The 16,580-nt window shown below is 40.5% G+C and overlaps 1 protein-coding gene across 1 annotated transcript in view; it reads right to left on the reverse strand.

Annotated features, from left to right (window-relative positions):
• The window catches only part of MMS22L (MMS22 like, DNA repair protein), an 85,031-nt gene that overhangs the window by 56,160 nt on the left and 12,291 nt on the right, over positions 1-16,580 (reverse strand). Inside the window, exons 5-12 of the mRNA XM_060272605.2 lie at positions 15,308-15,395; positions 15,048-15,222; positions 14,040-14,133; positions 12,224-12,354; positions 7,828-7,941; positions 7,150-7,329; positions 4,006-4,068; positions 821-940 (exon numbers count right to left, since the gene is read on the reverse strand). Of these exons, the coding sequence (XP_060128588.1) occupies positions 821-940; positions 4,006-4,068; positions 7,150-7,329; positions 7,828-7,941; positions 12,224-12,354; positions 14,040-14,133; positions 15,048-15,222; positions 15,308-15,395 (965 nt within the window). The remainder of the gene's footprint in view (positions 1-820; positions 941-4,005; positions 4,069-7,149; positions 7,330-7,827; positions 7,942-12,223; positions 12,355-14,039; positions 14,134-15,047; positions 15,223-15,307; positions 15,396-16,580) is intronic.

Consider the following 16,580-nt stretch of genomic DNA (forward strand, 5'->3'; position numbering starts at 1 on the left):
GCTCTTATATCGCCATGTGGAAATGGCAGCTGCTGCTGAGTGAAACTAAAAGTTCCAGTGACTGCAGACACGAAGCCCGACACACTGTAGAATGAAAAGGGGCCAATGGAAGGCTGCATCCCAGCCTGCAAGAACACTAAAAAGGGAAAGAATTGCTTGGTTGTATCTATTGGGTTAGAAGATCACAACTGATGGGATCCCATTTCCCCCCTTCCTTCCTGGAGGAATTCTTCAAACAATTGTGGTTGCAGAGGCAAAGAGGAAGAACAATCTAGCCCAGGCATCCCCAAACTCCGGCCCTCCAGATGTTTTTGACTACAATTCCCATCATCCCTGACCACTGGTCCTGTTAGCTAGGGATCATGGGAGTTGTAGGCCAAAACATCTGGAGGGCCGCAGTTTGGGGATGCCTGATCGAGCCTCACTTCAGAGAATGATTGCCAGATAGGAGGGTGTTGCTCTCTTTCCCACTCCGTATCTTTCCCCCTTCCTTTTTTTTAAAAAAAAAATGTAGATATTGGGAAGCTACTCCAACTAAGGTTAGCAGATTTTTTTCAATGAATCCGGGGACACTTTTCAACTTCAATGGATTTTGTATGGGGACTGATGTGTAAATCCAGGGACTGTCCCCGGGAAACGGGGACGTCTGGTAACCTTAACTCAGACCCTTTTGAAAGAAGTGGGATGGAAACTGTAAATGAATGAAACTGGCAGGGGGAATGAGGCCATAAGCATTTCCACTGCTAAGCAGACTTGACTAGATAACAACTTTCTCAAGGTGACAGGTGCCCACTTTCAGCTTTCTTGGACATTTACTAACCAGATTCTTGCTATAATGTTCCCAGAGTATGGTGACGGCTGAGAGGTTCATATCCCAGATACGACTTAATGTCAAACAGCACTGAAGATGCGTTCGTAACTGTTCCTCTAATATTCCAGCCTAGCAAACAGAGACATTCAAATGCAATTATATTTTGTTTTATTTAGCAAGCTTCTTCTTCTTTAAATAGTAAAAACAACCTTGGTCACAATCAAATATAAAGCTTTCGGATTCTGAGAATATCCCGCTCCCCTCCTCAAATGTTATTTCTAGTTTAGAAGCAAGCCAATCCATTAATATGAGCAGCGATCTAGAAAATAAAATCTGACAAGTACCAGCATTGTCATCTACTGAAACTCTACCTACATTTTTATACATTAGAATCATATAGCTATAAAGCCAGGGGCTATGAAAGATAATTTGGAGCATAATTCCCAGATAAGGAGGCCACCTCTAGGTAAATTCCAAACAGTGTGTCAAGACGACTTTCTAATGGCTAAGACCCACTGGAAACAATAGAAAAACGTTTGTTCTAAGAAAATTCTGGCCTCCGAATAGCGGAGTGATCTTGGCCCGTTCGGCTTGCAGAGATTCTGTCAAGATAATATTGGTAATTAGCACTTTGTGACATGTGGCATTTATGCATATGCCCATGTGGGCCAGGAATGTAACATCTTATAGCCTAGAGAATTAAATCTAATATTCTATAAACTATATTGGAATTGGCCAATCTGCATTCATTTCTGAGGTCAAGACTGCATGATGCTACCACAGAATTATCCTTGTTTCTCCTCTCAACTGTGTTCAGATTACAGCCACTTTGTTCCAAGACAAACAAGCGAGAACTGACTCAAATCAGTGTAGCCGCACCCATTATCCACTTGCATATTTCTCCCTGGATTCCATTCCTTGGTGTGACATTATAATGGAGATGAACCCTGGGAGCCAGCTTTTATATAGCCCTGTGATGTGAACGAACTCAAGATACCTAGGCATAATTGATTGAAAAATACAAATCATGCATTCTAAATCATTAAGCAACAATGTTATCTTTTGGAGAGGGGGGGGGGAAATCCCTGCCCCAAAATTGTAATACTTTCAGTTACTCAGAATATGACTATGACCTACAGCTGTGTTTCCCAACCAGTGTGCCTCCAGATGTTTTGGGACTACAACTCCCATCATCCCTAGCTAGCAAGACCAGTGGTCAGGAATGATGGGAGTTGTAGTCCCAAAACATCTGGAGTCACACTGGTTGGGAAACACTGACCTACAGTGGCTTTTTGAGATGGGCCAGTACCCTACTGAGCCCCACACATGGCTTCCTGACAATTCCCGATCAAGGAAAGGTGTGCACTTTATGGGATAGTAGGTACATGCTAAGTTTTTTAAATTAATTTTTGACTTCCTTTTAGTTTTTAGGTTTCACAGGACCCATTGGTATACATTATTAATTATTCCAAGATAAAACAAGAACGAATAGTTTTAGATAACCTGGAGCTCTTCTTTATTATCCATCACATGATAAATCATTTGATTGCATAGCTAAGCCAGAGGTGGAAAACAGCTTTCTTGTAAAGGATCTAGTTTCTACAAAACACATCCCATAACTCAAGCTGCCAGTTACACCCTACATTGTTCTCATAACACTCTGTTTAGCCTTAAGAACAAATTATAATAGTAGTATAACAATTGCAAGTGCAATAATAAACTGGCTAATTCCTCTAAAACCTATTCATTTTATATGTGTGTGTGTGTGTGTGAAAATATATAATTTTAATATAATATATATGTATTACAGCAGCTTGCAGAATAATATTAAAGCTGTAGTCCTATAAACATTTAAATGTAATGAGTCCAATTGAATTCAATGGGGCTTACTTTGTGTAGACATGCACTGTAAAAATTCTAGATGATATTCTAAAATTATGATAATGCATCATAACATGCTAACATTTTGGCTCTGTCAAGACAATATAATAAACCATGGAAATGAGCCTACTAAGCCTTTGGGCTCACATATTCCCTCCTCCAGAAGAGCAGCTACAGAGAGCAGTTGCAAGCTTTCACTGTGTTTATTTTTCATTAAATGTGGCCACTTGAAGCCATCAGACTACATCTAATTTTAAACGTGTCTTATTTGAAACAAGTCAGCTTTAAACCACAAATTATGAATTAGGTGTGTTTTAAACAAACCATAGATGAGATTAACCAAAGTTTAGTGTTTGGCTGGAACCCTAAACAGTGGTTGATTGAAAGTTTCTGATCTCTTCACTGCTGCCCCAGAAGTAGAGGGGAAGAAAGAGGGAGAAAACATGTAAGTTCAAGGCTCATTCCCATCACAAAAAACCATCGTAGCTCTTGCCTAGACAAAGCCAAAAGAAAATCTGTTACTTGGCCTCCTAGCCTCTGCTACATATCTTTATAGGACACCCAGTAAATTTTATGTGACACCTCATAAATGCAATAAATATACAAACAAATTAAAGAAATTCTTGTAATAGCTGGTGTTACATAAATTACAATTTGTGCCATGCAACCTAAAAACACATTTTACAGAGAACGTGTTAACATGTACAGCATATTTAAAAGCACTCTAAAAAGGAGGTCAGTTTTGACCTCTGGGCCACAAAGTACTGCATTAACAGCTCTGTAGAAAGAAAAATGATAAGGTATGAAGTGAGTGCTCAGAAGCTACAACCTTATCAGTAAGAGTTTGATTCAAGCCTGTAAGACAAATTGCTCAGCAAGGCAAGTCACCTTCCTGCTGTGATGAGGATATAGCTGAATTTTCAATGCAATAGACTATCTCTCCCATCACGTCTCTCAACCTGATACCCTCAGATTCAGCATAGAGCTTACATTTTCTAAGCATCCTGTTCTTATTCGGAATACATCTTGTCAAAGGGACCAAGTAATACGTCCAAGATAATTATCTCTCCCCAGCCCCCCCACCCTATCTGACAATTTATCTTCAAAACACAAGCACTCCGGAGTATGACCACTAACAAGAAAGAAACTACACAGCATCCTAGCTCACACAGATCATCAAGGTTGTTCGTACTCCTGAGTTAAAGAAGCCAGATTTCTGAAAGCAGCGTGGTGAATAAAATCATTTTCACATTCTGTCCACCCGTCCCCAAATCAGCCCAATCAAAGTTGCGTGTGATTCTTAACATACTTACTTGACTATCGATGGACTGCTTCAATAGATCTTCCACATAGGACCAGTTAGAGTCTATTGGTTTCTGGATGAAAAACCATATTGAATGATAAATATCTGGTTTTGGCAAGCAATACTAAGTGAGCTATGCATGGCAAGCTAAGTGATATTTACCTTCTTTTAATTATTGCTACAAATGGGTGTGTACAACACTCATTTTTATCCACTAAGTTTGGTTAATAGGCAAAACATTTATTGTCTTCATAGAGAACAAATGTATTTTAAGGTAGTATGGAAAGGCCAGAAAAAGCACTCATTACACATAGCATAAGTTACCTGTTTTTCTTAGAAGTACACTGCAGTTTTTTTACTCCAAATTTTTAAAATCCAGAATACATGCCTACTGCACTACCTATGAAATATCAAGGGCAGGGCCAGATTTAGGTTTGATGAGGCCCTAAGCTACTGAAGGTAATGGGGTCCTTTATATGTCCAGCTGTCCTTTGTCAACAACAAATTGTCACTGGTTTTTTTGTGTTGAATATATGCTATACGGTAATTTATGGACCAAATAGGTACCTAAAGCCATTTGCACATGACAAATAGGAGCCTACACAACACAAAACACTGTTGCTGTATGTAGGTTTTATTTTATTGTTTCTATCTTATATTTTGGAAATGTACATACAGGATTTTTTTCCTTTAAATTTTTTACGGGCCCTAAGAGAGTGGGGCCCTAAGCCACAGCTTGTTTAGCTTATACATGAATCCGGCATTGACAAGAGCAGCTGCAACTTCTTAATGTGCACCATAGCTATCAAATCTATCTTTCTACAACACCACAACCAACATACAGTGCTACCTTTAGCTACGGACTCAATCCGTTCTGGGGTGCCGTTTGCACCCTGAAAAGTCTGTAACTAGAGCGGGGCTTTTCTGCTCATGCGCGTGCGCGAAACCTGGAAATAAACACTTCCGGGTTTGCTGCATTCTTAACATGAAGAAACGCAAGCTGAAGTGGCCATAACCCGAGGTATGACTGGTTCCATTAGTTAGTTCTGGCCATCCGTAAGCACAAGTAATTTCACGGGAGTGGGTAGCATTGTTACAAAACTTCCCGTTTAATGTATACAGTGGTATCTCAGTTTAAGAACAGTCCAGTTTAAGAACTACAGTGGTACCTCGGTTTAAGTACACAATTGGTTCCGGAAGTCTGCACTTAACCTGAAGCGTACTTAACCTGAAGCGAATTTTCCTATTGACAGTAATGGAAAGTGGATTATTCCATTCCAGATGGGTCCGTGGAGTACTTAAACTGAAAGTACTCAAACCGAAGCGTACTTAAACAGAGGTATGACTGTATTCAGTTTACAAACTCCACAAAACCAGAAGTAGTGTCCCGGTTTGCAAACTTTACCTTGGTCTAAGAACGGAATCTGAACAGTTGAAGGGCACCGGTGGTGGGAGGCCTCATTAGGAAAAGCAAACCTCGGTTTAAGAATGGTTTCAGTTTAGGAACAGACTTCCGGAATGGATTAAGTTCGTAAACCGAGGTACCATTGTAATAGCTGTAATGGTCTACGAACAGTGAAGAAAAGCTTTCTGGCACCCGAAACAAGGACAATGAAGCAGTTCACAAGTTCTTTATCAAACAATTCTGAGCCAATAGACCAAAGACATATTGAAAATTATTGTCAACAGTGTGCCATATCCCACTTTCAGCTTGCTCATTTTGATAAAAGGAGCCTTGCCTTTTGAAACACAAAAAGGGGTTGCAAGCAATTCCAAAACACCCCAAAGCCCGTTTCCTTCACTCCCACACTACATAAAGCATGGCAGTCTAAGAAAAAGATTTAAACTATTATTTGCGCAAAACAGCATATGTATGGTCTGGAGCCAGGGGCCTGGAAAACCATTTTGTATTCTTCTGTCATGTTTAGTAAAAGAATCATAACTTGGACTACAACTTTTAAGTATATGGGTAGTATTTCTTTTTAACAATGTCGGGAGAAAACTAGTTTCTTCTTCTGGCTCACCTGTTGAGCTGCTAAGCTGCTCAGCTGGAAACCACTCTTTGCATATCTTACAAAGTAGTCATTTTAGACAATTCAAAGGCAAGAATGTTTAGCTTGAAGTCATTCTGACTCTATTTCAATAGCCCAGAGCAGCGTTAAAATTGACCCCTGCAATGTTCAAAAGTGGTAATATTACTATTCTATTTGGTTTTAAACATTTATGAATGTAGCCTTTAAGGATACGATAATGTGGACTATTTTGTAGCTGAGGAAAGATACATATGATCTATATGTCCTCTTCTTTAAGTTTTAAAAAAGGCTTCATACTTTCTTATTGACACAGAAACTTTCCTATTTAAATTCCATCTCTTCCAACTCGCCACTAGTACCATACTGCATATCTTCTCCCACAGCTACAGTAATCTAATTTATAAAACCTTACACTCCACCTTCCTAATAAAAGAAAATCCACCTTAAAAACAAACCAGCTGTTTTCTATGAAAGTTTCTCAGATTTCAAAATGTGCCCATCTGGCCCCAGAAGGTTGGTTTTCTGTCAAGGTCTAGCGTTAGGAGACAGAAGTTTAAGAGCTGGGAACTTTTTTCCAGAATAGTCAGTAAACAGCCCAAATTTCATTTGCAGCAGTTCAGTGATTGATTGATTTTTTTTAAGTTGAAAGGTGGGCCAGTCTCCTCAGTTCAATGAGATATGTTTATCACATGCCAGGCATATCTTCATGTCAGAATAGGTGTAGGAGGTAAGTCACAGCTTCAAGAGAAGGCATGGAGGTAAACAAACAAACAAACAAAATTTTAATTCAATCCTGTGCAGTTTGGAAATACTGTGGGACTATTGTATCACTTCCACATCAGACTTAATATTTGTAAGGATCCTAAGCACTAACTAATGGCATGAGAGATTGTGTAAAAATATATATTGTAGGTACCATAGGTGGGAGTTGGGAGAGAGGAATCCTGATTCTTTCTCTTTTTTTACCCTATCACCAAAGAGAGTAGCTTTTTAAGGTATAAACTCCCTATGCAAACATTCTGAGCATGTGTGCCAAAAATCTATGTACAGTATGGTACAAGGCTTAAGTAAACATTTATAAATCCATGAAAGGATTTACAAAGCAGTAAAAACAAACCTACCTTTTCATCTACATTCCCATTGCGGTCAACATGGTGAAGTAATGCCAAGTGAGTTATAAGCCACCAACAAAAAGTCAGGGGGTCCTTGCATGGAATTGATTTGAAGGCAGATACTGCTTCTGTATGCCTCTTTTTTTCAAATACATCCTTTAGAATGTTATTCAAACAGCTCCAAAAAGACTGCAATAAAAAGAAAGCCACTCAGCTTTTTTTTTTAAAGAAAGAAGTTCAATTTTATAATGTAGTGCATACACAAACCAGTTACCCTGTCCATTTCTTGCAATAATTTTCCTGTTGCTGCTTTTCTTTACCAGCTTTTAGACAACCATGGGTAGACTCTGAAGTTGATCTGCATCATTTGCTACACCTCTTAAAGTGATCCTTTTAAATCAGGCATGGGGAACCTCTGCCCCAGGATCCTGATTAGACCTGGCACAAGTACCAATTTGCCCTGTAAGGCAGTTTGGCCCAAACCATGCCTACCTGCGCCACATTCTGCCTGTCAAGGAACACAGACCCCCTTTACAGATTATCAGAGAATGGAACCAAGTGTAAAACAATGCTTACGGTACATAAAATAGTTTGGGGCATTTGTTCATCCGTCTATGAATATCTGAATGTTTCAAATGCAATTGTTTTCATAGAATATTACCCATGCAAGTCATGAACGAGTCTTACCTCTGTAAGGGATCCTTTATTTCTGTGATTGAGCAGATGAATAAGCAAAATCCACAATTCTTTTACACATGTGCAAGGGTAGTGGTGACTAGTTAGAGCTTCAGAGGGCCTTACCTGCAATGAACAAACAATTTCCTCAGAGAAAATAGTGGAATTTAATATATGAACACTTTTAGAAATATTTACTGCAGGAAATAGCTAAGATATTGTCATTAAAGCACTTAGCATATTCTTCTGTGTATAACACGCCCCCGTGTATTTTTGGGGACTCAAATTTACGGTAAGAAAATGGGAGATGGCCCAGAGCTCTTGAGCTTTTTTGGGGGGAGAGGATTGTCCATAGTTGCAAAGCTTTTGGGGGGGGGGGGTTTAAATGCAGAAAATCACTAACCCAACTGACAAACGCTGACAATCACTCACGTCACAGAAGCCACCAAGCGTCTGCCCGCTCAGCAACAGCAGCCGGCAATCACCCACCCAATTACCACAGCAGCAGCCAATCCAAAGCAGCCCTTGCAGCAGCCACCAATCACCCACCAAATCACCACTGACAAGCTTGCGGGTGCAACCAATCACCTGTCCCCCTCCCCCATACACTATCTGGGTATAAGACGACCCCCATTTTTTAACATTATTTTAAAGTACAAAACCCCATCTCATACATGGAAAAGTACGGTAACTCTAAACGTGAAAGGATTAAATAACCCAGAAAATGGAACATACTTTGAATATCGAGGGATGTGTGTGTGTTTTTTTAAAAAGAGGTAGTTAATATTTTTTAAAGGGTCTGTGATAAAGGTTGTGTTTCCCCCTGCAACCTAGTAGGGTATATATATCTTCCTAAAACTCCCTAACAGATGAGAATTGGCAGCTGGGTTATAAAAGGTTCATATCTCAATTCTCCAGCAACAGTGGGATGCATTTATGCCTCTAACTGGACACAAGCCATACCCCACAAATAGCTGTTCCTTTTTCTGAAAGGAATCCATGAAGAGCTTTTTCACCTTACTGTACTAATATACCGAGGCTGCAAACCAAAACATAGATGCTACGAAGGAAACTCTACAGAGCATAACACACCTTCAGAGCAAAGTATGTTAATTTTAGACTTAAGAAGAGCTATGCAAATTACCTAAAGCTCTCAGATTTCCAGTGCAAACTCTATGCTGAAGAAACAGCACTGCCCTAATGAAACACATGGTAGAACAAAATCACTACTTCTGTTCTGAAACAATGTACTATTTCATGAGTCTGCCATCTTTAATCAAGTGGGTTTTACCTTGTTCCACCAGCAGGTGGTATTGTAGCCACATACAGCAACTAGATACCACTCCCATTTATTTTCAGAATTATTATTATTTTTAAAAAAGTTTCGCATTATTTTGCATTATATTTAGCTATATATTGCTTGGTGTTACATGCCACGCTAGACTGGCCTTTACACAATTGCAAGGGTGTCTTTTCTATTGGTTAATGTTTTCATCACCCAAGTTATTAATAAGCTTTTTGCAGTCTGGAACTTGTGAAGGTAGCAGATTGGCAAAGTAAACGCAGTGCATATTAAAAGTCTTCCAAACAAAGATTTCTTCGGATACTTAGAAATATGTTCTCAAAGCAGAATAAGATTGCTAAAATATAGACAAAATAACAACTAAATAACAACAATCTGTGTTAACAAACGAGTGATCTTAATGGCAACATTATTTCCACTTTCTCAATTGTTCTTTGGGGATGGAATGCTTAGAAATATATAAAAATAATGATAACACTAATACTTAAGAATTTAAACTGCATTGGCATACAAATATGGCAGGGAATCAAATCTGATGAAGGGCAGTAGAAGTGTTTTAAAATACTATACTTAAAATATATATCTTTACATGCAATATGAATTAGAGGCCAGGGAAAGCTAAATTCTGTGATTTCAAACAGTTTCTTCAATTTTGCTGTTTTTACATCTTTGTATAATTTACAGCAGTTTTTGCTAGTTATAGTCTTTAACACAGTGCATATTTCAACTCAGGGCAACATGGGTGTAGACAGGGGGGGCAGGAGGGGGCAGCTGCCCCCCCTAGAAGCAAAAAATTATTGTATTTTACAGACCATAACCAATACTTTGCCCCTCCAAAAACTGAAGTGGAAAGGGCTTTGCTTTAGCAAGAGCAGCTCTCCACTTGCTTGGGGCGGGAACACAGCTGTAACAAAAACACATCAAATAAATAAAGCAAAGTGGCTACCAGTACTTAAGCAGTTAAGACAATGGAGCAGAATATCCCTTCAGGCAAGGTCCACCCTATTCACCCTATTGTTATTCAGTGGGAGTTGTTAATGGGCATTCAGGGATCGCATTAACAGTTCTATTGGCGATTTAATGAGGGTGCAGAGGATTCAATTTGACTAAGGTGGCCCTGCAAGGCTAAAAGGAAGTGAATAAGAAGGGGGGGGGCTGTAGCTTTGATAGACACAGTGATGTTTATAAAAAGCATTGGTGTTCCAGTCTGCCCCTCCTCCTGCATCTGTATACTGTAAATCAGGGGTGGCCACTTCCCAAGAACTCTGATCTACTCACAGAGTTAAAAACTGGGAGTGATCTACCCCCTTTTGGGGGGTTCAGGTCAAAGCTGTTGAGTTTTTTTAAGGAAGGGAAGCCCTGTTTTGGGGGGTTTAGGTCAAACTTGTTGAGCTTCTTTTAGGAGGGAGGGAGGCCCATTTTTGTTTAGGGCTTCAGGTCATAGTTCAGCTTTTTATAGGGAGGAGGAAAAATTTGGGTGAGCTTTTTTAGGGGTGCCAGTGATCTAGCAGTGATCTACCACAGACATCCAGTGATCTACTGGTAGATCACAATCTACCTGTTGGACGTGCCTGCTGTAAATCAAGCAGAGAGAAAGCTGCTTACAAGGCTCCTGTACAGGTGTACCGGTATCTTCCTCTTGCTGCAGAGTTCTAGCATCACAGCGTCACCCAGAGGCACCCACAAATGTGAGTTATCCCTCTCTCTATTTCTTCCTTCCTTTCCTCCCTCTTCCATCCTCAATAAAATACTGGGGGGGGGGCAGATAAGCCCCACATAGAAAGCCCATCAACATGGGGGGCGGTGACTCTTTAAAATACAGTATTTACCAGTAATTTCTTTGGGGGGGGGAGGCACCTAGGCCTCTAGGAGTTGGCTGCTATGCCTAGGACAATTCAAGAAAGCAGAATCATGCATATGCTATGGTAATATATCAATAGAATCATGGACTTGTAGTCGGAAGGGACCACAAGGGTCATCTAGTCCAACCCCCTGCAATGCAGGAATTTTTCCCCAATGTGGGGCTTGAACCCACAACATGGTTGAAATATTATGCTGATATGCAGCAACGCCTCGGAGCCATCGAGACTGCGGCCCTGTCTTGCCTCGCCCTCGCCCGCCCTGCCACCCCCTCTCCCCTGCCCGACCCTCCCATCCTCTTGCTGCAGAGTTCCAGCTTCACAGCATCACCCAGAGGCACCCACAAATATGAGGTACAAATATGAGGTATCCCTCTCTCTATTATTCCTTCCTTCCCTCCCTCTTCCATTCTTAATAAAATACGGGGGGGCAGATAAGCCCCACATAGAAAGCCCATCAACATGGGGGGATGACTCTTTCAAATACGGTATTTGCTAGTAATTGGGGGGGGGAGGCACCTAGGCCTCTAGGAGTTGGCTGCTATGCCTAGGAGTAGGACAATTCAAGAAAGCAGAATGATGCATATGCTATGGCAATATATCAATAGAATCAAAGAATTGTAGTCGGAAGGAACCACAAGGGTCATCTAGTCCAACCCCCTGCAATGCAGGAATTTTTTCCTAAGGTGGGGCTTGAACCCACAACATGGTTGAAATATTATGCTGATATGCAGCAACGCCTTGGAGCCGTCGTGACTGCGGCCGTGCCTTGCCTTGCCCTCGCCCACCCTGTCACCCCCTCTTGCCTGCCCGACCCTCCCGTCCTCTCCAGCCAAGCAGGGTAGCCGCCGCCGTTGCCAGCCCCAGAAGCACAAGGTGGCCGCTGCCGCCGCTGCTGCCACCACGATGTCGTCAGGCCAGCTGGCCCTGTAGCCCCGCCCACGTTCCCACTTTGTGGCCCCGCCCCTGAATGATCATGGCTTGCCCCCCCCCCTAGTTTTGATCCTGGCTACGCCCTTGCAGGGCAAGGATACACCTCAAAATTATTTCCTCATTCAGCTGGCAAGCAGAGGTGAATAAACAGTTCCTATCCAAGAGTATTTAAATGATAGAGTCTTTTAATACATGCTAAAATAAAAGGATTTGATGAAAAGCTAAATTCAGATAGGAAACTCCTTTTACTGTCTGGCTTTAAAGAGCCAGCTATGCAATACTCGAACATTACAAAATAAGATGATCCTTATACCTTTGTATATCTGTTAGCTGCCAAACTTATCAGATCATAGATGAGGTTTCCACAATGTTCTTCAAACAAACTGATATTGGTTAAATTTTCACCTGTTAAATTTGAGAACCTGTGAGCATACACTGTTTGCCCTAGAAAATATAAAGGAAATGAAGGAAGTTTATGCTTTGATATTGACTTTATTGTTTATTGATATTGAATACAGACATAGACATGCATACACACTTTCATTTTATTTGAGCAAAGAAAAGCAAGTCATCCTTTTTTATGTTCATTTAAAGAAAATCGGGGGGGGGGAATAACCCAAATTTGTCCTTAGTTTTCTGACATTGTGCTTTGCAGCAAGAAAAGCAAATTTTATAGCATAATGATGTGGTTTCTCCATGCTGCTCTGACAACATATACAGCTTTTACCCCATTTGACCAGGGCGAGTGTGTGGTTATACACCCCACACACCTAATAAAGCAGTTGTATACATTTGACAGGGGACGACAGAGGATGAGATGGTTGGACAGTGTTCCTGAAGCTACGAACATGAGTCTGACCAAATTGCGGGAGGCAGTGGAAGACAGGAGTGCCTGGCATGCTCTGGTCCATGGGGTCACGAAGAGTCAGACATGACTAAACAACAACAACATACTTTTGTTGCAATGGCGTGGAAAGCAATTCAAGGGAAAAAAGCAATGATATGTACTGCAGTATTTTGTTTGCGGTTCATTCACAAACAGAACTGAGAAACTCTACATAGTTGAGGGACAATTTCTCCAGTTTGGGGTTGAAAGACTTTCCTAGGTTAGAGCAGTTACAAACATAGGAAATTGCTTTATATTGAGCCATGCCATTGGTCAGTCTAGTTCAGCACTATCTACAACGAACATGTGAGAAGGTCTCTTCCAACACCTTTTGGGCATGCCAGATATTGAACCAAAGGCTTTCTGCATGCAAATCAGATGCTCTACCACTAAGCTGTGGTCCTTCCACAAGTTACAGACTCCACAAAAATCTATTTATCTTTTCCCACCCCACCCCACTGCACAGTATTTCGGAGGGCAGGACCTTCCACAGTGGGGGAAAGCACTCTTTCAGCAGTAAATGGGGAGAAAATTCAGAAGCTCCCATTATAAAATGACCCGCATTTTGTGCTGGAAGGGTACCAGCACACTGGAATGGAAGCCTTTTGTCTGCTGAACATTGCTTTTGGATTTGCCTTACAACCTGCTGGTTTCTTCTCCACTTCAACTCACTCCCAACACAATGGGAGGATGTCCAAGGGACAATAAGCAAGGGCTTACTGAATATCCTGTCAATTTGCACAGGGGCCTGCTGGCTTGGTCGTGTGTGTACACATGGTTGCCAGCCTTTCAAATGAATTTAAGAACACTAAAGACTAACTTTTGCTTTTAAGTAATAGATTTGGTTTAGGGTTGTGATGAAAGACTAACACATGTGTGCAAATTAAGTGAGGGGTTCTTTGCCAAAAGATGAGATTAAGAACACCCCACATGAAGAAATAGATCAGAAATTCCACTGAAATCAATAGGACAAATAATATGCTTTAATTGGTTTAAAATAAGTTGTGGATAGATATATTGTCATTTAAATTGATGTTAAAATGGAATTTTGCTGCGAAGAGATAAATTGACTTTTTAAATGATTTTTTTTTAATTTAAAAAATGTGCTGATTTACTTTCCAGACTACTAATTTCCCAATAATTTGCACATGTGCTTCTTGAACCAAAGAGTTTAACACCTTCCACAGAACCCAACCCACAAATGATGCAAAAGAGCAATTTGAATTGCAAAGGCAAAACCTACTTGGCATCTTTTCACCAAGAAGATGAAGAATTTCCAACAACGACCAGTGGATGTCTAGATGAAGATGCATCAGATGCCATGATGGGGAAAATAACTGTAATTAAAAGGAAACATTGCACAAAAATATTCCCGATAACCCCAGGTTCACAGGCTCTTTTTTCATATCAGTGCATGATTAGCATGAAGGTCTAAAGAATATTTTTAAGAGACTTTGGTTGAACAAGCTTAAGAACATTCCTATGAATGGGAAGCCTTCATTACCAGGACTATCAGGCTAACTATGCAAAGGTTTGAAAAGCAACCTGCATGTGTGTGTTTCTGCGTGTACCCCTGCCCCTCCCACCCCTGATTTTAAATGTTGCATGTTCAGGCAAAAGCATAGCTGCCAAGTTTTCCCTTTTCTCGCGAGGAAGCCTATTCAGCATAAGGGAAAATCCCTTAAAAAAAGGGATAACTTGGCAGCTATGGGCAAAAGGCAAGATGACTTTTCATTTTCTGGAAGCGGGGTTGCAATTTTTACAATGGGGCATGAAGGGCGAATTATTATCAACATGTTAACACAAGGTTGCATCTAATTAAGTTCTACTTAGAGTGGACTTAAGGTGGACTTTTAAAATATTCTACCAAAAACATATGTGGCTGATAGCAATGATGGGCAGACCAATCATTTTGCTGCCAAATTAGCATCATCACAAGAAACATAGCCACCATGCAAATACCACCGTGTGGCACTACTAAACAATATTGGAATTATCTGTCCCACTAGGAGGTGATGTAACTCAGGTGCATATCTTAGGTTAGTGCTAATATAGTGCCATAAGCTATAACACTGCCCTGGTGGGATACACAAAATCTCCCTTTCTTGGCAATATGATAAGAGAGAACTTGCAAGAATAACTGGCCAGCAAGTTTATAATGCCTCTTTTCCAACTCTAAATTATAATATGTGCTAACTAGAAATGTCTATATGTGCCAACAACAACGACAAAAAAAAAGTACAGTCAAAACCTTTGCTTGTGGCAGAACAGTCAATCCTCCGAGAACACAACTAGGGAGTTCATGCAGGTGTCCAATGTGCAATGTCAAAGAATGGAGTTCCTCAACAAGCAATGAAGGGAATTGTGCTTCCTGTTTTTCAAACGGATGAAGCAACTCATCTTCTGCTTCGTGTGGCACCAGATATCTGAATGAAGATGTTAATATGTTAATATCATGCAGCACCAACTATGCAAACACAAATTAAACAGGAACTGTGTCTGGCATCCCACCTGAAGATGAACATTTTCACATACTGCAGGAACTGAATGCACTGCTGCCTGATGTTTTGGGCTTCCCAGTGAAGCTCTGCAGCCTGACCTGAAACCAAGGCAGAAATTAGGAATGTGTGCTTTCAGGTATGCTGCATTGACATAACCCATTTTCCCCAAACTGAAGGGGAAACAGAGTGCAAGCTGATTATAAAAAATACAAATGAACAAACAGGAATAAATAATTTCTATTACACCATATGGGCACTCAATCTAAATGAAATTGAAGTGTTATAGGCAACAACGTTAACACACAAGGGCTGGGGGAAATAATCAGCGGCCACATGGCAATTGTTTGAAACCTTTCTGCAAAGAAGCTGTTTTCATGCAGCAGCTTACTACACACATCATGCCTTTAAAAATACCCAAGAGATCTACTGTGACATGGAAAACACTACTAGGATGGTTATGTTACTACATACTGACAGCTCACTATTTAAAGTGGCACTGATGTATACACAATGTCAGAACTGTACCTTAATGAAAGAAATTCCATACAAAAGAGGGAAATGGAAGAACCTCAAAAAGCTAAAATGGAATTGGAGGAAACAAGTTGTAGTTCATCTGATGCTTCAGATTTGCTGGTCCTGATCCAGAAGCTTAAATGCATGAGTAGGGACTGATCCTCCCTCAGTTATTTTTGCACTGATGGATATGCATGGGAAACTGTAGTCAAAAATCTTCCTGTGTATAGAGCAATAAATCCGTTTCAGGCTTGCTCTTTATTTATTTAAAATATGTTTATCTTGCCCTTCATCATAAACAATCCCAGGATAGGGTACATCCATGTGCACATGAATGCTTCAAAGACTTTTGGGATTTGGCATGCACCTTTCAAAACATTTTTAAAGACCATGTTTTATGGCTGCCAACTCAAAATGTGCAATGTATTGGCCAACTGACAGTGTCCTTTGCTTATCCATTATGCAAAACGATGGCTACACTTTGTGTCCAAGCATTTGTCATCACTTTAACCGAGGGATCCACTACCTGTGGGTGAGGACAAGGACAAAGCCAATTGCGGCCCCGACCCCACCCCCGTTGGGTTACTATGGCTGTTGCAATAACACAGTTTTTCTTTTAAAGGTTAGCAATTTTTAATAGGGCTCACTTATGAGAACTATCAAGTCAGTGCATCAAAATTGTGTATAGTTCATAAGTTTTGAATACTGGAGGAAGGGAAAGGGGCAGGCTCTGTTTAAACAAACAAACAAACAAACATTTTATTTATTGT

This window comes from Zootoca vivipara, chromosome 3, assembly GCF_965207765.1.
Source record: "Zootoca vivipara chromosome 3, rZooViv2.hap1.1, whole genome shotgun sequence".
Classification (NCBI taxonomy): domain Eukaryota; kingdom Metazoa; phylum Chordata; class Lepidosauria; order Squamata; family Lacertidae; genus Zootoca; species Zootoca vivipara.